Raw genomic sequence first — 25177 nt, 5'->3', positions numbered from 1 at the left:
GAAGCCGGGAGGCGGGGCTGGGCCGAGGGCGTCGCTGACCGGCCGCCGGGTAGTAGGTGGTGCGGTGCGGCCCCGCCCGCGCCTGCGGCGGCCGTCCACGCTGCTCAGCCCAGCCCAGCCGGCCCGGCCCGCTCCCGCATGAGGGAGGCCGTGAGGGAGCCAGGCCGCGCCGCGCCGCCGGCATGTCTGCGCCCTGCTGCGCCGGCCAGGTAGAGGGCCGAGGGGGGCGCGGGGAGGCCGGCAGGTGTGGGCGGCGGGCGGCGCGGGAAGGGGGGGTTCCCCCGGGAGACGGCGCTGGGCCGGCGCCCACGCAGGGGCTCCGGCGGTCGTCACGGAGAGCGGGTAGCGAGGTCCCGGGGGAGCGCCCCGCGGGGTCGGGGTGGTGACGGCCCACGGCGGGAGAGGGGGAGCCCGGGACGGGGCGGCGCCGGGGGCCGCATCCCTCTGCTGTCCCTCGGCCGCAGCTTCGCGCTCTCCACGGTCAGCCTCCGGGGAGCCGTCCTCCCCAGGGCGATTAGCAGGTTAAAAATACGAGCAGCACTTGCAGAGGGGGAGCCGAGTGCAGCCCGTCTGCGAAGCTTGGCTCTTCAAGCGTGTATGGTGGTGTTTTTGCGGAGTTTCCTGGACGAATTCCCCTCGTGTTTCAGGAGGACGGGCGGCTGAGCGCTGCCTGTCTCGCTGAGGTGTGCGCAGGCAGCGGCGGGTGGCTCCGCTCGCGGGGGTCCGCACCGGGAGCTGTGGTGGGGCTGTGGGAGGCGGATGAAGACGCAGGCGCTGAGAGGAGCCTTCCCAAGGACCTGCACTGCAAGGAGCGATTCCCAAAGGGGTGACAGATCCCTTGGAGCCGCGAGAGGCGGTCAGCGCGTTGCCACTGGTGCCTGGTGGTGGGGAGATGAGCCCCCACGGTATAAGAAGTAGAACAGTCTTAACTTCTCTCACAGCCGCTGGCTGCCTGGCACTCCTCAGACCCTTTCACAAGCTCCTTTAAATTTGGCTTGTGGAAAGATTCAGCAAGGGCAGGTGCTGGCGGAAGAAGGGAGAGATGAGAACAAGTGCAGGACCTACGCCCTTCAGCATCCATGGGGTGAGGAGTCAGTGCTCCACATCTTACCACCGTGCACCTGTTTTCTTGATTTAATCCATTCTGATGGATGAAGGAAGGACCGTGGACTTGGAGGGGAAGGGTGGTCGTGAGGCCCTGTCCGGATCTCCTAATTGGTTGCACTCAGGGGAAGGACTCTTGTTCCTACCAGTTGCCTCTCTAGCTTGGTGTTAGACGGCATCTCCCCCAGGCACTTTATTTTGTGCTTTGTTTTCCCAAATCTCCACTGCTGCGATAGAAACCCATTACTACTTGTCCTGTCTGCAGCAGACTAGCCAGTGAGCTTATTGCTGGTGTTTTACATATTCGAACACGTTACAGTCCTAATTCTGTTGGTGTTTCTTCACTGAACACTCTGCCCACCCTTGGCATCTGATTATTCTCTTGCTTTTGTGTGAACCACCTGGAAAAAAATCTCAGGTCTTTCCTGAAGGTTGAAACCCCAGGCTAGATTTGGTCTTCCGGCTGCGGTTCTTTGAATCTTCATTGGGCTGGGAGGATTGCTGAGCGTGCCTCCACGTGCCCTTCCTCCGCGAGCTCCCTTGCACCTTGTCAAACAGCCCTGGGTGGTCCTGGGGGACAGCAGTAGCTGCGTTTGCTAATATTCCTCTTAAAGCAGGGGGTCTCCCTGACTGCCGCTTCGCGTGCATCTTGGCAGTGTGTGAAACAAGTTTTTGAGAAGCTCAACAAAGCACTGTTAGTAGGTGCTGTTACTGCAGTGGTTCATGGCATTTTTATTGCTTTTTTTGGTGTAGCTCCTGGAGAATTAACTTGATACCAGGAGGATGAAACCATTGAGACTTGTGTGGTGAATGCCATGGCTTTAGGGTGACCAAACTTTGAGACTTTCTTAAAGCCACTGTTTCTACCCCGTGTAGTAATATCTGATAGTAATGTGTTTTATTGACACCGATGTATCACTTCAGAGTCTGTAAATAAACTGAACTCTGTAGTGATGCTGGAGCTGAAGCAAAAGCCCTAAAGTGGATGCGGTCATAGCGCCAAAATTATGCAATACCCTGGGGAGATGTATTCTGCTGGCTCAAGCACTATTTTTGATGTAAGACTTATCTGTGCTAAATATGGCATGTTGCTGGAGTTAGACCAGCGAACTTAGTGTGGAAAACCTTTTTATAGGCGAAGATGATATATGGCATAAACCATGTTTCAATAGCATGCAGTGTAACTTTTTAAAAAGAAAAAATGGTCTTTGCCTTCATGACTTGATTTATTCCAACCTTGATGAGGGGATGTTTGTTTAACATGATTAATACACAAGAAAAACAAAAGGGATAGAAGTTCTTCTTTCTCTCTCAATTGAAATTCCTCAGGCATTTTATGGGTACTGTTAATCAAGCTGGAAAATTGAGAAGGAATTTGGCCTCTCCTTAAATGTTCCCCCGAAGATTAACTTAGCCCTGTCTCCAGAAACAGAGATGATGTGCTTGAGGAAAGATGGAACTTTATATGAGTCCTGAAAAACAACACTCATATTGGGTCCCTCCTTTTCCCTAAAAATATACTAGTTTAATGGGTTTGATATCCCACGGGGTGGGATTTTTTTGTATGAAGTATTTTTGCCCTGCATATATCTTATATCTGCCTCTCTGATTCTGTGGATCTGCTTTCCTAGTACTGACTGAGAACTTTGGTATTGTCCTTCTGAGCTGTGAAAGTGCAGTTATCGTGTGTGGATGTCTGAAGCTGATATCAAAGTTCAGTTGTGAGTTACCATCACTTGATTATCCATTTTTTCTCCATTTGTAACACCAGCAAATTTTCCTGGTGTGAAGTAGATGCTAAGTGATCGGTAATTTTAGTTTTGGGTCAAACCGTGCTTAGACATCTAGTTGATGGTGCCTGTCAGAATAAATGCATTCAGGTTTCGCAGCCCAGATTCCTACTGTTAAAGAATACAGCAGCAAGCTGCCAAACTTCAGCGTACTATGGTTGTGCTGATTTTCCACTCAAAAATTATTTAAAATAATCTTAATTAACATTACTGTATGACTTGTATCCTTGCCAAGTAGACCCTGGGAACTTGCTTTCATGGAACTTGGCCATTGATGAAGTTTAATTTCTGCTGTTGGTTTTTATCGGGCGATGTACAACGTTGTTTTGAAGAGAATTGCGATTTTTAGGTTTTTGATCTGTAATAAGCTTGCTAAATGTTTCTTTTTTTGCTAGTGTTTCATTGGTAGATCTATTTTGAGAATGCAGTGAGAATACAGTTTGGCTTGGGCCTCCGCAATGCTTTTGATTACATAAAAACATCTGCTTAAATTGACAGGAAACAGGATTTTACATTTGGCTTTTCTTCAGTAGTTATTCTCAAGAGAATAAAGTTGAGATCATGGTTAAGAAAAGCAGCTGTTGCGGAAAATCTTTATTACAATGAATATGTTTTTTCCAGAGTTAAATGAATGTAATTTACATAGTTAACATAAATTTTTGAGGTGCAGTATGTTGTAGCTGGGTTGTTCAAGAAGATGGATTTTTCAATTAGAACTGGTAGTTATTAAAGCTTATAAAGCTATTTTTGTAGGTCTGTTAAATCTTGAGTGCTTTCTTTAATACTGTTCTGCAGTTAGAAGTCATATCATGTAGTAAATGCAGTAAGATGTGCCGCAAGGTAGAGTATCAGATTTTCATTTTATACCCAGACCTCTAATTCTGAGGAGTTAAAAAAACCAAACCAAAACAAAACAAAAAAACCCCAGCTTTATTTATAAGATTGGCCTTGGCCAGTCTTATGACTTTTGGGGCTCATGGCTTTTGGGGCAGGGGAGGGAAGCCCCCCACGCGCTCTGGGGCTGCCTGTTTGCATCTGCAGGTTGGGAAGGGGGCTTGCAGCCCTGTTCTCGTGGTCTGCTCTTTTCATTACATGGTGGAAAGGGTGGCTGTGTCATCCTCGTCCAGGTTTGTGTCCTCTGAGGATGCTGGGGCACTGCTGGGACATGTGTGTGGGTGATGCCCTGCAGCGCTATGGGATGGTGCTGGTGGCGTTCCTGGCTCCACTCCACGTGCTGCTCCCCAAAACATGTCTCTCCTTCTGCAAATGGTCTTCCTGGGTGAGAGGGGTTTGGTTTAATGTGTTTAAGCTGAGCCAGTCAGTTAAAAGAAGAGACATTTAGCTGTGGGTCTTATGCCCTCTCACAGCTGCCTTTCCACACCCCTGCCACTGCTGTTAATCATGATTGGAGATGAAACTAGTTGAGGGCTGATGTGGAGTATTGTAGTGTACTCCACTTAAATATAGTTAGGAAAAAGAGACTGGGAACTTTTTTCCCTGTTTGCAGAAACATGGAGGCTTTATTTTCAACAAATGGTTGCCTGAACAACTGAATTAGCAAAGCGTGGTTTTCTGCAGCTTTGTCCATTGAGGTTGGTATTTTATGTCAATTCCCTTTCTAATAAATACTGAACTAGTGTTGCAGCCTTTTCCTTGCTCAGGGTTCAGAGATCATTTTTCTCTGCTAAACCTTTTGCCTATTTTCAAGGAAATTGTAAGAACATAGTATCTTTGAGGCCCCCCCATCTGCCTGCCATAGCTGGATAAAATTTGCTGCTGGATTCAAAAGTGATTAGAAAGCGAGGGAAAAGCGACCAAAAGACAGTGAGGTCCTGTAAATGTTTCATCATTTGACACTTGCATCGCTAGGTTGGAATCCGTTCCTGGCACTGCCTAAGAGGCAGAAGATACTCTTTCTCATTCCGGGCAGAAGATAGTCTTTCTCGTTCCTGCTTAATTTCCCATTGCTGCCTAATTTTTTTTTTTAGCCTTTTTCTCTTCCATCCCACAGGTTGGTTGCATTGTGGGTTTACAGAAACAGCTTAAATACCTATGGCTCTACAGCTGTGGAGTGAAGGCAGTGTAAGAGCAGGGCCTTTACTTTTAAGGGCGAAGGGATATTTTTCTGTGGAAGGATATAAATCGTACCGCTGCTTTTATTTTAATTTTTGTAAGTGTAGGTATTCCAGGGTGTCTTTTCCGTTACTGAGACTTCCATTACAATGGATGCACTCGCAGTCGTGCGTGGTGCAAGACATACTTGTTTCAGGGGAGCAATTGAATGAAAGTCTGAGCTATGACTACAGTATAAGCTGAAGGTCTCATCTGGAGCTGTTGACCACTGCCATCCCAAACATGTGCTGAGGCTGGATGGTGTTCTCAACTTAGCTGTGTGAAGATCCTTGGACCTTAGGTTGCTTCCAAGGCCCTTCTGATACCCGAGTTAATGGTGCTTCCATTTCTTTCTCAACTGTGTGGTCTCTAATATGTTTTGACACGTTAAATGCCTGGCCTTCTAGATTTTTAGGCTGTGATTGACCATTCTGCCAAATGAATTTGACCTACTGCATTGTTCAGGTCACCCAAGAGATACGCTTCACCATCAGCAGTGAGGGACCGAGCCAGCCAGAGCTGTGGGGGACTGTGGCATTTACCCATGACAGCATGTGGGGGGAAGGTGGCTCCATATTTGTTATGAAGGGAGTCCTGACACACGTAGCAATCTCGTCATCACTTTAGTTACTGATAACTATGCTGGGACTGATGGTTGCAGTTCAGTGATTGGAACTTCCAGCAATTAGAGGTGGCGTATGCTCAAGTATTTAAACACATAAATGTGCACAGTCTGAAAATGGAAAGTTTTGCACTTCTTTCTGTCCAGTACGACTCATCCAAAATGTGTCAACCTGTCATCTCTCATACTGAGTTTTAACAGGAACCGTTCTTAAAGTTTTCTGAAGAGACCCATCTCGTGTTTTTTTTCCTTGACTTCTTATATTACAGTCACTGGCAAAACAGTGGTTCAGGAATACTATTCAAGGTAGTTCTTGAGTAGTCATTGTATTTGAAAATGCTCATCAAGAAGTAAGCAATGGGAAGACGTGAGCAGGCTCCATTTTGAACCTGCCAATCTGGAAATGTGTGTGAAGTTGGCTGTTGTGACACTGATCTAAACTGGAAAGTCTTTAGCAATGCTTGGACTAGGTAGAATTTATTTTTTTTTTTAGTATGGTGTGGTGAGAAATAGTTAATATTTTGTACCAATTTATTGGCTTTTGTCACTTTTTACAAAGTGTTATTGCCTTTTTTTTTTTTTCTCCCTGCCTTAAAATTCTCTTGGACTCAGTACTGAAACCACCTTTTAAAGACACAACATCTTTCTGGAACAGCTCAGAGCTGTCAGTTCATTCAAAAGTGAAGCAGCTGTTCCAGCTACATGCTTTTAAGTCAATGCATACAGAAATTTCATTTTAACCACTTCGCTCCAGTGGTACATGGACTTAAGCAGTTACTGCCCTGCACTTGGTTCTCTGTCCCTGGTGATGCACGACATTTCATATGTGTGTGCCGTTCTACCTCTAGAGTCCTGGTCTCAAACATCAGAGCTAACCTTGAGAAAATCTGCTCACTATATGAAGTGATGGCCTCAAATTGTCAGACTGTGCCATTGCTGACTTGTCTTTCATCTTCCACTTGCTCTGTTAGTAGCTCCGCTGCTGTGAAAGGCAGAGAAGTGGTTGCAGCGTGAGCTGGGATGACTTGCAGATGAGAAAACCATGAGACACGAAATGACAGGAAAGGACAGTTGAATCTGTCACCCAGCAGACGTTGCTCTCAGTGAATGGATCAATGCAAAGAAGCTTCAGGACTAGGTCACTGATGAAAACAGGCCTGTTTTCATCAGTGACCTGAAACTACATTTAAAATTGCTCCCAAAAGCACACAGGCATGATGGAAGGACTGGTGGAGCGGAGAGTACCATTGAAAGTGATGTAACCCAGGTGGCATGACCCCAGTGCAAATAAATACACCTTTTAAGTACAACCAGCTGGCTAGTTGCCTGTGCAAGGTGTGCAGGGAGGGCAGGCTGCTCCCGCAGCGTGGGGTGCTGCGGGGCAGAGTCTGGCCCCCTCTTTGGCTGCACGCGGGGGAGAGGAGCAAGGTGACTTGCTGGGCTGTTTGCAGTTGGCCTGATGATGATGCCATGATTTTGTAGGAGGGACTGGGGAAATTTGAGGGGATGCAGGAAGAAAACCCAAACAACTTAGGTGCTGGGAGGAAAGTCTTAAAGCCTTCAAATGAGACTGAGGGTAAACAGTTTGGATTCCTTCTTTGATGAGTGGGGAGAAAAGACCAGGTAATTAAAAGACTCTAAGCTAGTGAATAAAGCCTCACAAAGAACCAGTGCCTGGGAACTATAGCAGACAAATTAGAAGGTCAGGGGGTTTTATTCTGGTTTTTAATGATAGATGTAAGTAACCAGAGGGACAGACAGTCCACCTCATACTGCTGTCAAATCCAGATGGTCTATGCTAGTGGAAAATAGCTATACTACTGGCGAGCTGAGTGATGTGATACACTGCGAGGCTCAGGTCAGACTAAACAATTGTCTTGATTTTTCCAGAATCATCAGGAGAAGAGCAGTTGGGCAGTCTTCAATTCAGACATTTTGCAGCGATGTTCTTTTCTAATGCTGAGCTGAGTCATCACTTAGTAACATTTAAGCATGGAGACAGAAGCTAATCATCCTCAGTTCAGCTTAACTTCAGCTCTGCTAGTGCCTGGCTGTGGCTCTCCTGCGTTTTAGTTCTTGGTGTTAATGCCTTGAAATAAAGGCTGGCGTTGAAAGACTCCATCGTATTTTTGTAGCACTTAATTTATGCTTGCTTGAGCGACTTTGAAACTTTTGGTATGTAAGAAAACCTGGAGCTTTGTTAACAGTATGCACAGATAGATAAGAAGGCTTAAGTTCTGCTGAGCTTTGTGATTAAAACCTGCCAGGACCAGCTAACTAGGAAGAAGAGATGAACCACCTGAGATGACCCACACTACGCGTGCCTTAAGAGAGAGTTCAGTTAGTGGACACCAAGAAAATGACCACCAGTGGGTTTCAAAGACCCCAAAAGACCACTGACCCATTTAATAGCGCATGCCCAAACGGGCGGACACTGTGTAAATAATTTCTGGGAAATAACATGAATATGTACAACAATTCCAGGAAATGTAATCAATATGTATACATTAGAACAATAGAAGCTTTGCTTGCTGTTAGGTAAAGGTATGCACACTAGGACGAACTATCCCCCATGCATCCACCACTGCAATAAAGAATGCCTGCTTTCTAAAACTCCAAAATTGAGTCTTACAGAGTTTCTTTGACCAGCTTTTTTGGTAGCAGTTTAGCTGTCTTAGATGCTGCTTTCTCGCCTAGGTTTTGAGCTGCTTGGTGCTGTATGGCAGTTCTGCCCTGTGGTGCAGGGCACAAGCCCTTTGCTTTGGAAACTTGGCTTGGGGCAGGAAAGCCTCACTGGGAAGCAGTGTTCAGGTTATGTCTAGGCTGGCGTGACTTCTCTGAAGTCGGTTTTAATTTTGCACAGTTTGCAGTATGAGGTGTGCTCCCAAAAATAGGTCGTCAGGTGATTAACTGGAATGCTGGTCACAAAACCTCTTGGCTTAAGCCATGTGTTAAGTCTGAATATTAAAGAAGAAGCAATGACGAGCCAGTTAAGTCAGACAAAGGACAAAATAAAGCCTTTTCGGTGAATTTAGTTACTGCACAGTGACAAACCACTGTGTAATCATGCAACTGGTTGAAGAAACCTTTGCAAAATGTGTATGCATAACAGCGGGAGTTTTCAATAGCAGTCTGAGTCCAGCTCTTAACGCTTGGGACACCTGGCATCAGGCATCTCTTGTTTTCATGAACTAGTGCGCTAGCAAAATGGTTGGCTTGCTAGATGCTTCTTCCTGAAACTGGAAGTCCAAGGGCAGGTGTGTAGCCACTTGAGGATGTTATTCATGCAGGGCAGGTGCTGCTTTGCTCTTCCAGCCTGCTTGGATGCTGCATGTAGCTGCGAGAGTAGATGTTTGGGTGTTTTTGATAGATGTTGCTGTTATCAGCTCAGTGAATGCATTATCTGCAAACATTATGGCCCAGATAATGCCTGTAGTCAAGTAATCAAGCAGTGCATGAAAAAGTAAGCTGCTGTAGGCCCCCGTGAAAAGAAGCTTCAGCAAGGCACATTCCTGTGCTCTGTGGACAGGCTGGAAGGCGTGCAGTCTCCCTAGCCACTCTGGCCAGGCGGTCCATTAGGAGGGAAGAGGTGAAACGCTGCTAAGGCTTCGTTTCGTTTAAGCGTGCACCTTTTTTTTTTTTCAATGTGCTCTTCTTCCCTTTGATTTTTACCATTTCTGCTGAAGTCTCCCAAAAGGAAGAGTGCTTTGTTGTGATAAGCTTGATACTTCCCTATGGTTTGTATAATTTAAAAATACCATAGGCTCTTATGAGCAGTGATCCTGAAAATCCTCACTTTGTTATAAATGCTATGTAAAATATTTTCTAAGACCTTTGAGATTTTTTTGGAAACATCTGTGGAAAATATCTTCTAAAAATGTCTCTGTACAAAAGCAGTAGGCAGGACACATTCACTTTACTTCTCAGTCTTGTATGTAAATAGTTATGTGTGTGCTTAACATTGCCGTCATACCTCATTCCACTGATTTATCAGATTGGATCACAGCTTGCAAAAATCAAGACTTGCATGTGTGGCAGATGTTAAGTGTACTTTGGTGGAGTATTCATTCTAGGGAGCTGATAGCTTGTGTGCAAGCCTGCTTTTACCCTGTTTTGTTAACCTAACTCTTGTTAACCTTAGGTAGTCCCCATGCTGGCATAAGATGGGAATCCAGGCCTGCCTGTACTTGGAAAAGTGGTTTGCACAGACTAGGGCTGTTACATAGTCTGCTTGCTTCTGCTCCTCACTGTGTGGATGTAAACATTATTGTTCTACGGCACTGGCAGGAGCCTGCTGCACTCAAATAGAATGAGGTGGTAGGAAAATGCCACTGAAACATCTGGCCAAAGCATGCAGGACTGCTGCCAGGCATTCAGCTCTGCTTTCCCCTCCAGCCCGTGGACGGTGCCCTCACTTGAAATGGTAAAACTGTTTCTGCTGTTGCATAATAAATCAGCTGGGAAGGATTGATGATGTCATTTTTCTCCCCCCCCCCTTTTTTTTTTTTTTTTTTTTTTTTTTTAGCCTGTAGGTTTCTTTGTTTGGTCACCCCCAGCAGCAGAAACAACTGTCACGGCTACTGAGATGCTGGTGTCAGGGTAGGAGTGTTGTCCAAAAAGCAGATTCATTTCCCGGTGTGCAACGAGCCAATAATCACACACTCAGGAGAGACATTGTTTATTTCATATTTGCACAAAGATGGGTAACTCCACAAAGCTAGCACACCACACCAAATTAAACAAAGTATTTATTCTGTTACATGATTAGTAAAAACCCACCTAAATTTACACTCATTGGTTAGTAGTCACCATCTCATCTACTGTTGGCCAGTTATATTTAAATTAGCCTCGCTTGCTATGTAGATTAGCACGCATGCTCCTTGCGGTTTGAGGGGGCAAATTCTTCCAGCCTGGAATTGAGTTGGTGATTGCGATCTCCCCCTGCCACCTTTACCTTTCCCTTAGTTCATGTTGCTTTGGCAATCATCCGGCCTTTGGTGCATTCTGGAGCAGGATGTTTCCTTTTATCAGTCACATCCTACATTTCTTAGGTCCAGTTATCCTTCTTGTTATCTCAAGAATGTTTCACTTCTCTCTGATGGACCTTGAGTATTCTTGCCAAGTTCGCAATGCACACAAAACATCCTCAAAACATCAAGGCCTAATTATTCCAGGGTGCGCTTACTCTATGAATGCCAACTGTGTGCCTTTCTGATTACAGCCTTACTTGTTAATTTGATATATACAAAATACATCTTGCACAAAATAATCAGACCATTCTAAATCTCTGAGTTATTCTTCAGCAATTCCCCCCCTTTGAGACTTGTCTAAGGGTATTCCTTAGATAATTCTCATTTCTGCCTCAGGTTGCTTGCTGCCAAGCAACACCTACAGGCGCATTGTGGAAGTACATATAAACACACAAAAGCTAACAAGATTATTATCAATAAAGTCAACAATCTCTTGAGCCATAAGCTTAAATCAGGGAACCAGGAAGTTAACCACCTCCAGGTCTCTTTGAATCCTAAAGATGTATCATCCTTTTGAATTTCATGTAAGATCTTTGTTGCCAGATTTCATTCAAATCAGTAGCGATTCTTCCACTCTGATCTACGTATATACAGCAGCTGGTGTTAATTACCATACATACATCTCCTTGAGAATCTAACAACACATCCAATGCCATCCTGGTCTGAATGGCTATATTAGCAGCCTCAGACACCTCTTCTTGTAGAGCCTTAATGGCATCAGTAGTCTCATTCCCTATTTTCACACTAAGGGCAGAAATGTTCAGTATTGCCTTCTCAAGTTCACTAACTCCTAACCGAGGGAGGAACCATCTCACAAATGAATGGAAGCCAGTAGGGTGATTGATTAACAGGTTGCAGCTTCTTTGATATCTTCTCATATATGTTAGTACCCATAATCTTGCTTTGATCTCATTTATTACTGTTACTTTAGGAGTAATTGCACCCAAAGTGCAAGTTCCTAACCAGTTGGGAGGTAGGGCCTTTTGTGCTTTATTCCCACATAACCAATACCACCCGCTACTTTTTGGAACATTCCAATAGCCATCCTGCTGTTTCTTTCTTTGTAATTGTATTGACCAATCACAGTATGGGTAATGTCCTACTGAAACATTACCAGATGACTTAGTCTTATTCATTGTCACAGATTTAACATCCAAAAGATTGGAATCCCATATATCCCAAATTTGAAGGTCAGTTTCATTCTTTCCCGTGAATTTTGGTTTTATCCACAAATTATTCCAGGAGGTATTAAAAGGAATTGGTATTCCCACTAAGGGTACTCCCTTATCACTACGTTCTGGAAAATGGGTACACACCCAGCAACTTGTTTGATTAGCTATTCTCATAGCTTTTTCAATCATTTTCAAATGAAGATTATGATTCCAAGACTCAGGGCATCCTTCCTGGTTCCCTTTAGTTGTCTTATTTGGGAAGACGAGAAAAAATAACCACCATATTTCTTTTATTGCTAGGCCTTAAAAAGGTAGTGTACCTGTATAAAAACCATAAGGACAGTATTACTGTTATTCCTAAAAGATAACCCAAGAAAATTTCTCCTTGTATATACTCTGAATGTAAAACTGATCTAATATCCATCCAAGTACAGTTCATGTGTCTCTGCGTATTTTGAATTTCAAAGGTTGTACCTGTTCAACTTCGCATATCTTTGGAGGGGCCACCTTTCTTTGGGTGTAATGAATCCAGGAATCAATTCCATGGAGATTCACAGCCGTGTTTGTAGTCAGTAGCACAAGGCAAGGTCCCTTCCACTTTTCTGTCAATGGCTCCTCTTCCCAGGTCTGTAGATACACCGGATCTGCTGGCTTAAATGGATGTACAGGTGAATCCAAAGGCACGGGAGCTCTCAGTCGGACGTGCCTATGGAGAGAAGCAAGAACTTTTGCTACAGAAAACAGATAATCACTCAAAATTTGATCACCCTTAAGGTTCATCTGGGTTTCTTTTCCTGTTAAATTTATAGTGTAAGGTTTCCCATACAAAATTTCAAATGGACTAATTCCTTCTCTAACTCTAGGAGTTATTCTAATTCTTAATAATGCTAGAGGTAAAACTTCTATCCATTTCATCTGAGTTTCCTGACATAATTTTCCAGTCTGTCTCTTTATCGTCTGAGTCATCCTTTCTACTTTTCCAGTGGACTGTAGTCTCCATGGAGTATGTAAACCCCACTTAATTTGTAAAAATCTTGACACCTCTTGAACTAATTCTGCAACAAAGTGAGGTCCTTGATCTGAAGAAAACCTTTCTGGTACCCCAAATCTTGGTATAATTTCCTTTAATAAAATTTTTACCACTTCTCTTGTCTTATTGGTGCGACATGGGAAAGCTTCAGGCCACCTTGAAAAAGTATCAACAATTACTAGCAAATATTTATATCCATTGCAATTAGGTAATTCAGAAAAATCAATTTGCCAGTATTCCCCAGGTGTAAAACCTCTTTTTACCTCTCCAAGAGGGGGTCTCGTTTGGATCTTAGCATTTTTTTTGGCACAAATCTCACATCCTTGTATAACACTTTTAGCAATCAGCACCATATTAATCCCTCCAGCGTATCTCTTCACTGTTTCAATTAAAGCCTGAGTTCCCATATGTGTACCCTTAGGTGTTTGTTCCATTAGTTCCTTCATTCTCTGTGGAGTCACAACACATTGTCCAGTTAGAGTTGCCCATCATCCTTCAGCAGTCTTTATGCCCTTTAACAATTCAGCCAACTTGCTTTCCTTTTCTGTGTATTTAGGAGTGTCAATTTTTAAGATTCTTTTTGAAATTAAGGTTTCCATTGTTGCTGATAGAGCAATTCTTTTTGCAGCCTCATCTGCTTTTCTGTTTCCTTTAATTAGAATCATAGAATCATTTAGGTTGGAAAAGACCTTTACGATCATCGAGTCCAACCATCAACCATGCCCACTAAACCATGTCCTGAGGTGCCACGTCTACATGCTTTTTAAACACCTCCAGGGATGGTGACTCCACCACTCCCCTGGGCAGCCTGTTCCGCTGCCTGACAACCCTTTCAGTAAAGAAATTTTTCCTAATATCCAATCTAAACCTCCCCTGCCACAGCTTGAGGCCATTTCCTCTCATCCTATCACTAGTTACTCGATAGAAGAGACCAGCACCACCTCACTACAGCCCCCTTTCAGGCAGTTGTAGAGAGCGATAAGGTCTCACCTCAACCTCCTTTTCTCCAGGCTAAACGACCCCAGTTCCCTCAGCTGCTCCTCGTAGGACTTGTTCTCTAGACCCTTCACCAGCTTGGTTGCCCTTCTCTGGACACACTCCAGCACCTCAATGTCTTTCCTGTAGCGAGGGGCCCAAAACTGAACACAGTACTCAAGGTGTGGCCTCACCAGTGTCAAGTACAGGGGGACGATCACTTCCCTGCTCCTGCTGGCCACACTATTTCTGATACGGAAAGTTTGTCCAGGTACAGACAGTTTGTCCAGACTGATGTGCTTTGCAGTGTAGAACTGCTATTTCTCTAGGTTTATTAACTGCTTCAAGAAGATTCATAATTTCTTTGCTGTATTTTACAGGGTTTCCTTGTGAAGATAACAATCCTCTTTCTTTCCAAATTGCACCATGAGCATGTATTACTCCAAAGGCATATTTTGAATCAGTATAAATATTAGCCCACTTTTCTTCAGATAATTCCAGGGCTTGAGCTGAAGCAATTAATACAGCCTTTTGAGCAGATGTATTCACTGGCAGTGGTTTTGCTTTTATTTCTTCTTCTAAAGTAACAACAGCATATCCAGCCTTCTGTTCTCCTCTCAAAACGAAGCTGCTTCCATCAGTGAGTAGCTCCCAGTCAGGATTCTGTAAAGCAGTATCCTTCAGGTCTGAACTACTAGAGTATACCTGTTCGATAGTTTGTAGACAATCGTGTGCCGATCCCTCCTTTTCATGTAGAGGTAATAATGATGCCAGATTCAGGGCACTGGACACTTTCATCACTCTATCTTCCTGTTCAAGTAATATTGCTTGGTATTGTACCATCCCGCTCAGAGATAACCAATGATGTCCTTTCTGTTCCAGCACCACTGCAACAGCATGTGGCACATAAACAGTTATTTTCTGTCCCAAAATCAATTTTCATGTCTCTTGTACTAGCAACACAGCAGCTGCCACTGCTCTGGGACATCCTGGCAATCTAGAGCTTACCTTATCTAATTGTTTTGAAAAGTAAGCTACCGATCTTTTCCAGTCTCCCAAGGTTTATGCAAGCATTTCCAGTGCCTGATGTCCTCTCTCATGTCCATAAAGTTCAAAAGGTTTTGTCAAATTGAGGAGACATAAGGCAGGAGCACTCATAAGGGTGATTTTTTTATTTCATCAAATCCTTTTCAGCATTCTGGAGTCCATTCCAGTAACTCTCCTGGTCCCTTCACAGCTTCATACAAAGGTTTAGCCATTAATCCAAAATTAGGTATCCACATGTGACACCATCCGGCCATTCCCAGAAATCCCGAGTTCTCTTTTTGATGGGGGGGGCGGCAATTTGGCAAATCGCATCTTTTCTCTCAACTCCCAGTTTCTTTTCTCCTTGGGATATTTCAAACCTAAGATAAATTCCATTTTTCTGCATAATTTGTGCTTTCTTTTGTGATACTCTGTATCCTGGCAACCGTAGAAAGTTCAATAAATCAATAGGTGTCTCTTTACATTCCTCAGCTGTGTCTGCCCCCAAGAAGATATCATCTACGTATTGTAGCAAGGTAGTGGTAGACTTCTTACCTTGCCATTGTTCCAGTTCTTTTGCCAATACGTTACCAAAAATGGTACGACTATTTTTGAATCCCCAAGGAAGCACTGTCCAGCATAACTGCATTTTGCATCCCATTACAGGGCTCTACCATTCAAACGCAAACAGTTTCTGACTTTGATCATCCAATGGAGTGCAAAAGAAGGCGTCTTTTAAGTCCAGCTGTAAAATAAACATTTGAATCAACTATTGTTGTTAACAGAGTGTAAGGATTAGGCACCACTGGATGTACATCAATCACTATTTGATTAATAGTTCTTAGATCTTGTACTAATTGATTCTCTTGTGAATGTGGCTTTTTAACAGGCAAGATCAGGGTGTTATATTCAGATTGACATTCTTGCAACAGTCCATATTTTAAAAAATTATTAATTATAGGCTCTAGTCCAACCCGAGCTTCCAATTTCATGGGGTATTGTTTTCGTCTCACCGGCTTTGCTCCTGGTTTCAATTCCACTTTTACTGGTTCTGCTGATTTGGCTCTTCAGGTTTCTCAGTTGCCCAGACTAAAGGAATCACTGCATTCATGATTTCAGAGGAGGCTTCAATTTGTCCTTCCTTATTTTCAACATTCTTCATTTCTGACAATTCCTGTAACACAGATACTTGTGCCTCCCAGGTGTTATTTTGCAGAATATGTACTCGGACTTTATTCTGATCAAAAGTTATTTGTGCTCCCAATTTATTCAATAAATCCCTTCCCACCAGAGGTAGGGGACATTCTGGCATATACAAAAATTCATGTGTAAATATTTTGTTTCCAGTTTCACAATCGGTTGAAAGAAAGGTCTGATTTCTTGGTTTCCTGTGGCACCAATCACTGACATAGAGAATTTGCTCATAGGTCCTTTACAGCTATTTAGTACAGAATATGTTGCTCCTGTATCAACTAGAAATTTAACTGTCTCATTCCCCAGCTTAACTGAAACCAGGGGTTCAGCTGGGGAAACTAATTTCTCAACCCCTGGTCCCTGTCAGTCTGAATCTTCTGTACCAATCATAAGCAGGTCTGCCTCCAGAACCGGTGCAGACGGGGGTGTCCGATCAGTTGATTGTTTCTTTGGACATTCATTTTTCCAATGTCCCTTTTCCTTACAAGTTGCACACTGATCTTTCCTCAAACGGATTCTACTCCCTATATTTCTTCCTGCTCTCTGTCCTCTGCCCTGCCCTCATCCTTTCGGAAAACCTCTTCCCTGAGAGGAGGTTTGCACTTGGGCGAATGCAGCTGCCAAAACTGCAGCATTTTGTTTCTTTTCCTTTATGTTTTCTCTGTGTTCTTCCTTTTTTTTCCAATTCTTCTCTGTTGTTATAAACCTTATAAGCAATTTCTATTAACTGAGATACTGACATTCCAGACATGCCATCCACCTTTTGCAACTTTCTTCTTACATCCAGAGCTGACTGCTGCACAAACAAAGTAGTAAAAGTCATTCTGTTAGCCTCATCCTTGGGATCCATATTAGTCCACTTCAGCGCAATTTCACACAGTCCTCATAAAAGGCAGAGGGATCCTCAATTTCACCTTGTACCAGCTGATATAGTTTGACAAGATTTTTAGGTCTAGGCACCCCACATTTTATTCCGTACAATATCAACTGTTGATACTGATTATTCATCGGTCTGCCCACACTAGTATTTGGATCCCAATCTGGTTCTTGTGCTGGCATAAAAAGACTTGGACCATCCCTAGCATTTATCTTCTCATTCTCTTCCCGAGCTTTCTCCAACACCATCCTTTTTTCCTCAAGTGAAAATAAGGTGTTTAATAATACTTGCATATCTTTCCAGCCTGGATTATGATTTTCAATTATCATTTTGAATGACTGATACATTTTTTCTGGATTTTCCCAATACAACTCCTTCCAATTCATTAAAACTGACATTGAAAAGGGGACTTTCACATACACAGGCATTCTGTCCGGCCCCACCGCCTGGCGTAACGGAGCCTGAATCACAGGATTCTGCCTGTGAATTCTGTGCCTGAGTTCTACCCGCACTAGGACTAAATCCTTCACTTCCTTCACTGCTTCTTTCCCTATTATCAAAACCATCAATTGCACATCCTCTTCTTCGTTGTCCACTTTCAAACACCTTTTCCCAATACTACAAGCAGAACAACATCGAGGCAATTTCTTTTTATCCTCTGTCGTCATCAAAACATTTGAATCGGATATCAACAATTTACGCTTTTTTCTTATTTTGTGATCACTTCTTACAGAAGAAAAATCCACATATGGGGTCTTATCCCATTTATCCCGTTTTCTACAAAATAACATAACTTGCAAAATAGTATTATAATTCAAAGTTCCCACCTCTGGCCATTTTTCTCCATAATCCAGTTAATACGTCGGCCACCATTGACGGCAGTATTCTTTTAATTTTCTCTTTTTTAGGGGATCTCCACCAAACTTATGCCAGTAGTTCAGGATGCATCCTAATGGAGGGCAGAGGGGAGATTCACACTGTCCTGCCCCTTATCCCTCTCCCACATTGTTACCCAAAAAGAACGTTCTTATCCACGCTTTCGTGCCCTCCAGTAGTCACTGTCAAGCGTGCACGAAGTACCTTTTATATAATCTTATATGCCCCTTTGCAACGTCTCAAGTCACGCGTTGCACCTCTGAGTCACTTACGTGCTCCAGACGGAGAGAGTCCTTGTGGAGTCCCCAAAACAAAAGGTCGGCGCGTGCTGGAGTCTGAAGAGCAGCTTCTCCCTGTCGGTAGCCAGCAAGTTGATCCGGGCAAGGCTTCACGGCTGTCCCATCTGGGTCACCAAAACTGTTGTCCGAAGAGCAGATTTGTTTCCCGGTGTGCAGCGAGCCAATAATCACACACGCAGGAGAGACATTGTTTATTTCATACACCTAGCACTCATCTTTGCGCAAATATGAAATAAACAATGTCTCTCCTGAGTGTGTGACTGTTGGCTTGCTGCACACCGAGAAACAAATCTGCTCTTCGGACAACAGGAGTGAGTGAGTGACTGGCAGGGGAGAAGGGCTGGGGGGAGCCAGTGGCTATCGAGCCAGCCTGGCTACCAGAAGAAACGTCTGTGAAACTGTGCTTTGAATATTTTTTAACAGAAAAATTTCCCATGCAGCTTTCCATGGCTGCTGTTGGGAAACCAATCAAGTCAGCCGTTACCCAGGCAGTTCAAATCGTGGCGCAGTCCATTTTCAAGTACGCTAGGTTTTCAGGTTTCAGGACCTCAGGCAAACTGGTACTGCACCCTCCCTGAGCTCCAAAAGAGTAGCACCGAGCAACGCAGGCGGCTGGCCTACGTTATGGAGGCTTGGCATCGTGGTGGGTTAGCGTGAGGGGGCCGGCTGATTGTAAGTATTTGTGGAAAGCATAAATATTTGTGTAGCGCTTGTAATTATTGTCAGACTGCGTTGTTCACCCGGTGAGGGGATGTAAAGCTAGAGAGGGAGCTGAGGTGGCTGTACTTGCTGCCTGACTTGTGGGAGCCTTTGGATGAGAAAGGCTTGAAGCCAAAACCTGCTGCAGCATGACAAACTCCTGCCAGAGCAGCCTGACTTTCGGATGCCATTGCACTGTGGTCTTGGGGATCCTGGACTTGGAAGGATCACAGGACTTTGAAGGAGCTCCATAGGTACAGACCAGGATTTTTACAGCCTGCCTGCTAGCAGTGATCACAGACCTTGGGTTGTCTGGGTTGTTTCTGTCCTGAAAACTGCACAGTGTCCTCCTTCTGCAGAACCCATCCTTTGGAGGAGCTTTTGTTTCATGATAAGCTACATCTGTAAAAGATTCGTGACATTACTTGCTTTTTTTCACAGCCTGGTTTTTTAACACGGGAAGAATTTGTTACCGGCTTGCACTTGTGCACCGGTGGGTCCTGAGCCCCAGGCAAACCCTCGCTGCAGTCAGAAGGCAAAGGCAAGGCAAGATGGGCCGTGCCCAGCCAGCGTCAGGAGGGACTGTGTAGTTTAGCTGCACATTGACCACAACCTTTTAACAGAGAACTTGTTGTATACGTGGTCTTTGAAGTCTGTCACCCAAAGACATCTTTGAAACCTCTCGGGTCAGCAGGTTGTGGCCGGCATCTTACTCTTTGGGACAGAGACTGTTTTCATTTATTTTTGGATAACACCTATTTCATTGCAGCCCACTCTGGAATGTAGTTAGTCATAACCAGAGTTTAAAAAAGAAAAAAAAAAAAAAAACAACAGAAAAAAACCCCACCAAATTTGGGACTGTGTCTGAATAACCTAACCAACTTTCAGTGGTTTCCATGGCTATTCAGAGTGCTTAAAGGAGTGCATCTGAAAAAAGATGGAGACACTGGTACTTTTCACAAATATTGCCTATTTATAGGGTACTTGCTCAGTATTAGAAACTTATTGTTAAAGTCTCTCTAAGTAATGTGGAACAATGCATAAATGAGCTATATATTCTATTTAAGTATTTGTTGCTTTAAATAGCAGCTCCAGGGACCCAGGACTGGAATGGCAAACATGTTGCTGGACGTAGATGAGGTTTCACTGGCAGAGCTCTCTAGCACCTGACTTAGGAAAATGTTGTTCCCCTTACAAATGCCAAAGCTGCATACCTTTTTACTTCTGTACTATAGCTTTTAACGTTATGGTGAGTATGGCCAGCAGTTGAAGTTCATTGTGGATACCTTGGATCTGGCCGATACAGACTGAAAGGACGTTTAGTCTTAATGTTTTTTGGTTTTTTTTCCACAATTCTGAAGTGGATGGATTATACTTTTCTGGTATGTTTTTGTTTTGAAATGTTATTATGCCATTTGTTTGCTGAATCAGTAACTTGCCATAGCTTCCTTACTTCTTGGACTTGTATTGGTGCTGTAAAAGTTAACTTAATTCACTACATATAAAAAATAAAATTGCCATTCAGCCACCGCTGCCTTCTATTTTGGAAGTCTACTTGCACACTGTGCTTATGCACGTAGTATTTTTAATTTCCAGCTTTGGTGCCAATATGAGCCCATTCTGTCTATTCCCCACAGTTGGAGCTTTGTGTGTTTTGGGGAGGATTTCTGTTTTGCAGCAGCAGCAGTTTTAGCAGCTGTGTGCTTTGAGGCCCCTGTCTCCTCTGGCGTGAGATCCAGCGGTGAACTGAGAGAAGGGCAGCGTGGGAGCTGGGTTGGACTGTCCAGTTTCATGTCTTCTGCAAGCTGAAGAGCCATTGTCCAGGGAGGCAAGGGCCCGTCCACTACCCTCTTTCTGCGGGGTGTTGCAGCAGATAGTCATGGCAAGGAAATGATAAGCTGGGAGTCTTTTCAGGACACTTCTTCAACATGATTTGGGGCCCTTTGATCAACCAGTCTGGTTGTGAGACTCTCTGGAGTTATAGCAGATATGCGCGTTTGCAAACACATATGTGAAACCCCCTTCTCCGGGTTGGACAGTCGTTGGTGCCAGAAGAGGAATTGTCCTGGGAGGAAAACAGTGTGTGATGGTTTGGCACCTGAAGACACATACAAGCCAGTGAAGTTTGCCTGGACAACTCAAATGTGGCACTTCTGCATTCTGAATCCCTCGGCAGGGGCCAAGAAAAGCTATTCGTCTTGTACAACTGCTTGCTAGAAAGCAGAGAGGTCCCCTGAACATCCCCGTGGCCCCTCCAAGGGCTGAGGAAACACTGGGAAAAAGCGGCTTTGGTGTGCTCGAGCCCCTGGCACTGGCAGCGCACCGCCCCTATGCCACACACTAGCTGCAGGGAGCCCTTTGAAAATGGGGGTGCTGAGGGGTGAGGTTGCTCTGGGCTGGCAGCAGTGGGACCTGGAAGAGAGGTTCCGTGTTCCTGGCTGCCTGCTGATGTCCAGAAATCCCTCCTGTGGTTGCAGCTGCTGGGTTAAGCACAGGAGCCATATGAAGCTGCTGCCTATGGCAAGGAAGGGCCTGGCCAAGTACAGTGCTACCTTATGTATAAAAATAAGGCTTATATTTATATTTTTATATATGACTTTTCTAAAAGTAGAAGGCAGGGAAGGGCAATCTAGCTTCTTTGAAAGTTAATGATACTGTTGACAGCAAAGAAATAACGAGCATCAAGCTAGATCTCTTTCAGGATTTATTCAGTACCTTTTTTCCTGTTGAATAAGTCAGTTGTGTGCTTTTTGCTGTGCTTCTTGGTTTTTATCTTGGTGGACCCTCAGCTGCAGGTAGAAAAGAACTAAAATACGCAAGGAATTCTGTCTCTAATAATGTTTAAACATTGGAGACGGTATCAGCTGAAGTGTGATTTGGTATTATTTTCCTTGCAGCTGTGGTTTTTTTTCCTTGCTATCTTGCATGGGGAATCACTGCTTTCACCTTTGCAAGTGTGTCTAAATAACTGTGAAGTTGCATTTCTTTGGCTTTCTTCAGTACAAGATGGTGCCATTGTATTTTGGGTCCTTCAAGCTCAGCTATCTTTTGCTTTGTTTGCAGTAAGCCAAGCATTTTCTTCCAGATTCTTTCTCTACTGACCAAAATATTTAGAACTGTTAATGTAGTTTTTTGTTTGTTGGTTTGAGTTTGGGGGTTTTTGTAGCGGTTGTCTGTTTATAAAGCCTTCAGCACAACTATCCCAAAGTGTGTCTTAAAACAGTTTTCCCTCTCCCCTTTAATTTGCTCAAAGTCTTTCTTTAGTAGTATAAAAAGTTCTTTAGAAAAAAAAAAAGCTTTTTTGTCTGCATGTGTACTAGAAAGGGCACCTTAAAAAGGACAGTATGGTTCTGGTGAATTGAAGTGGATCTGTACCACTTGTTTGAAACAAAAGCTCCAGCTCACAAAACAGTTTTGTCTGTATGTTAAAAAGCAAACCATTTTGGAGTCTGTGCCCTTCTTGCGCAGATCTGTGTTTTCACTACAAAGGGGGGAGAGTGTATTACAGGAAATAGAGCCTTACCACTGCAGTGCCTGTTCTGCTGGGTGAAAGATGTCAGGACCGTGAGCTACACAGAGATAGCAAAAAGCAGGATTAAGAATTTGGGAGCTGCTCCTCCTCATCCTCTACACTGTCATCCTTAGCATGTGGGAAAGCTAGAAACTGATGTGCTTAAACCTAGTGACTTTTGATAAACAAGACAGTCTGCTTCCCTGTCTGACTTTTGCAATGGAAACCTAAAGGCGGTGATGGAATGACGTTGTGGTTTTTGTCTTACTTTCCAGTTGGCCTGCTGCTGTGGTACTGCCGCTTGTTCCTTGTGCTGCAAATGCTGCCCCAAGATAAAACAGTCAACCAGCACCCGCTTCATGTATGCGCTCTACTTCATCCTGGTGACTATCATCTGTTGTGTCATGATGTCAACAACAGTAGCTAACGAAATGAAAACGCACGTAAGTAAGAGAGATGAACCCACTGCTGCCCGTGAAAGCAAATGGGGCTCTTTCCACAGCTCTTTAGGTATAGGGGCACTCCCTCAGAAGAGGCAGTCAATTCCCTCCACCCATCCACTTCCAAACCCGGATGGGATGATTTTCCATGCTCAGCCTCTTCCTGTCAATTGCTCACCCGTCGAGTGTGTTTCACAACAGGAAGAGTCAAGGATCACAGGACTAGCAGCCCTCCTCTTCTCATCGTGCAGAAACCCACTGCAGTGAACCCATCTCAGGTTTGCTGCGCAGGTAGTGTCACTAGAGGCTGTTAGGAAACATGTTATAGTAGAACAAATTGGTTCAGTCTGACGTTGAGTTCATCTCTGGCAACTTGTTTAGTAGCAGAAGCAGCAAATCAGAAAATAACTCTTCAAATGTTGCATTTATAATTTTAATTCTGTGTTCTTGGTGCTGTGTGACAGACTACTGCAATGCACAGTGCTGGGGATCCTCTACAAGGGGTTTTCTTCAGGGTGTGTTGAGTCATCGTGTTCACATGGCCTCTAACCACAGCAGATATTGTTCATCTCTAATTGTCTTTTTAATTAAAAAGCTTCAAAAGCATGAAAGAAGCAGTGGCTAAAACTAGATTTTAAGACTCAAGTTTCTTTCAGAGTCTTAATATAACTTTCCTAAGCTAATTGCTCACCAGCCTGCTTGCGGTCACACTAGACCTGTTGTACCACATCTTTGGTTTGGTTTCTCAAGCCACCCAAGTTGCTCTGAGTAGCACAAATCCTCTTTCTCGCCCTCTACAAACTACAAGGAGAGAAGTCTGTATTTAAGTAGAGGGAACAATGGCTGGATTGCTTAATTCTTAAAAATTAAGTTTCTGCACTAAACTTGGCATTGGGCCTGCTTCAAGATTGTGGCTGTGCTTGCCCTGGAGGTTCAGAAGGCTTCTTTCGCTGCAGGCATCTAGTTGTTTTGTGTTACCCTCCCAAGAGGGAGTGCCCGTGGGTGCACAGTTAAGGCAGTTCCCTCGTTTAACCAGTTGCTGGTCAAGTTGATGCCCTGCTTACCTTCTGCACTTGACTTTCAGTTGTCTGTGAAACACTTCCCTCCACAGCAGCCCGGATCCAGAAGCTGGTGGTAGCACCCTGTGCCTGCAATACAGATGAACCAGCGGTCTTGTGACAGGGCTAGTTTGAGGGTTTATGTGCTCTGCTGGTAGTGACCTACCTCTCTTCCCATTGTACTCTTTTTGTATGTTCTGTTCTAATTTTCTTCCATATAATAGTGCTTTGCTTGAGTTATCCTAGTGCCACCTTCTTACCCCCAGCCACCAGGAGCTGCTGACAACCCTGTAAGAGCACCCAGTGCAGACATGATGTTTGCCTGTGAGCTGCAAGTTAAAAACTATTCAACATGTGTGTGCTGAAATTGCTTGCCAGGAATTACTTTGACTTAATAGATGCTTAGCTTGGCAATAAAGTGAATAGCCCAAGGAACTCAAGTGTGTGGGAGACAAATTACATGCTCATATCCAAATTTCATAAAGTCATTTTCCATCAGTAGTGTGGTTTTAATGCAGCTTGTATCCCTAACAAAAAATACTCGCTCTTTATCCAACAGAAAAGTGATTCAAGAAGCCTTCAACAACATGCTTTTCAGTATTGCCAAATTTCTTTTCCAGTTCATAGTCTTGTAAGCCCAGTGTGGGAAGAAATGGCACAAAGAGTAGCTGTTAGTGTGAAGTGGAAAGATAATCACCCTCTTGATTTAGAGCCTTTGATGTCTTTGAATGGGAAATGGACCATCTGAAAGTAGGCTTTCTTTATCTGCTCTCTAATTTAATAATTGTGTTCGGCTGTTAAAAGTTCAAAGACTCCTGAAGCTAATTCAGCCGAGTTGTAATAGAGTGCACCTTGAAAATATTTATTCAGACTAACCAGTCTCAGCTTCCTAATAATGAACTGTGTTTTGAAAGTGCTGAGCACTTACTGATTCCTTTGCTTTTGGCTGGATCATGGAGCATTCCTAGCTCCTGAAGCCAGACTGTAAGCAAATACTTTGCATGGTGCTTCTAGGACCTCACCCTCTCTTTCTTGAGAGGAGAAAGAATTTTAATTAATTTTAGTAAGAATTTTTAAATTTTTGTATTAAAAAAATTTGAAATTTTAGTGCAGTCCTTTATGGAGCCGTAATCTTGGCAGGGAACTGTGTGTCTGCTTTACCAGTTTAGAGTTCAAATACTTACGCTGATGTTACGTGAAAGCCATCTCTCCCTTGTCAGGGAGAAGTTTTTTTGATGGATTGGCTATAAATTCCCAAGTCTAAAGTAGTTCTAAATGTAGCACTTGGTCCTTTGGCATTATTTTGAGACGAAGTAACCGCAAGTGTACATCTCTTATGGCCACCTTAAACAGAGACTTTTA

General features: G+C 43.9%; 1 protein-coding gene and 1 long non-coding RNA gene across 3 annotated transcripts in view; one reads left to right on the top strand and one right to left on the bottom strand.

The window, feature by feature from the left end:
* Window positions 1-83: 83 nt before the first annotated feature.
* The window catches only part of SERINC5 (serine incorporator 5), a 52511-nt gene continuing 27417 nt past the window's right edge, over window positions 84-25177 (top strand). Inside the window, exons 1-2 of one of the 2 annotated variants that reach the window (XM_030004258.2) lie at window positions 84-209; window positions 22593-22760. In XM_030004258.2, the coding sequence (XP_029860118.1) occupies window positions 183-209; window positions 22593-22760 (195 nt within the window). In that variant the 5' untranslated portion in view covers window positions 84-182. Of the gene's footprint in view, window positions 210-19926; window positions 20056-22592; window positions 22761-25177 lie in introns of those variants that run through there. The other variant, XM_041120859.1, reaches the window with a different exon arrangement.
* LOC115336757 lies at window positions 12696-18308 on the bottom strand. Its single transcript, XR_003921902.1, has 3 exons — window positions 18227-18308; window positions 14236-14241; window positions 12696-12707 (listed from the first exon to the last, which is right to left on the bottom strand). It is a non-coding gene; the product is annotated as an uncharacterized LOC115336757 (long non-coding RNA).

Source organism: Aquila chrysaetos, chromosome Z (genome assembly GCF_900496995.4).
Source record: "Aquila chrysaetos chrysaetos chromosome Z, bAquChr1.4, whole genome shotgun sequence".
Taxonomy (NCBI): domain Eukaryota; kingdom Metazoa; phylum Chordata; class Aves; order Accipitriformes; family Accipitridae; genus Aquila; species Aquila chrysaetos.
This window is presented reverse-complemented; position numbering and strand designations above follow the sequence as displayed.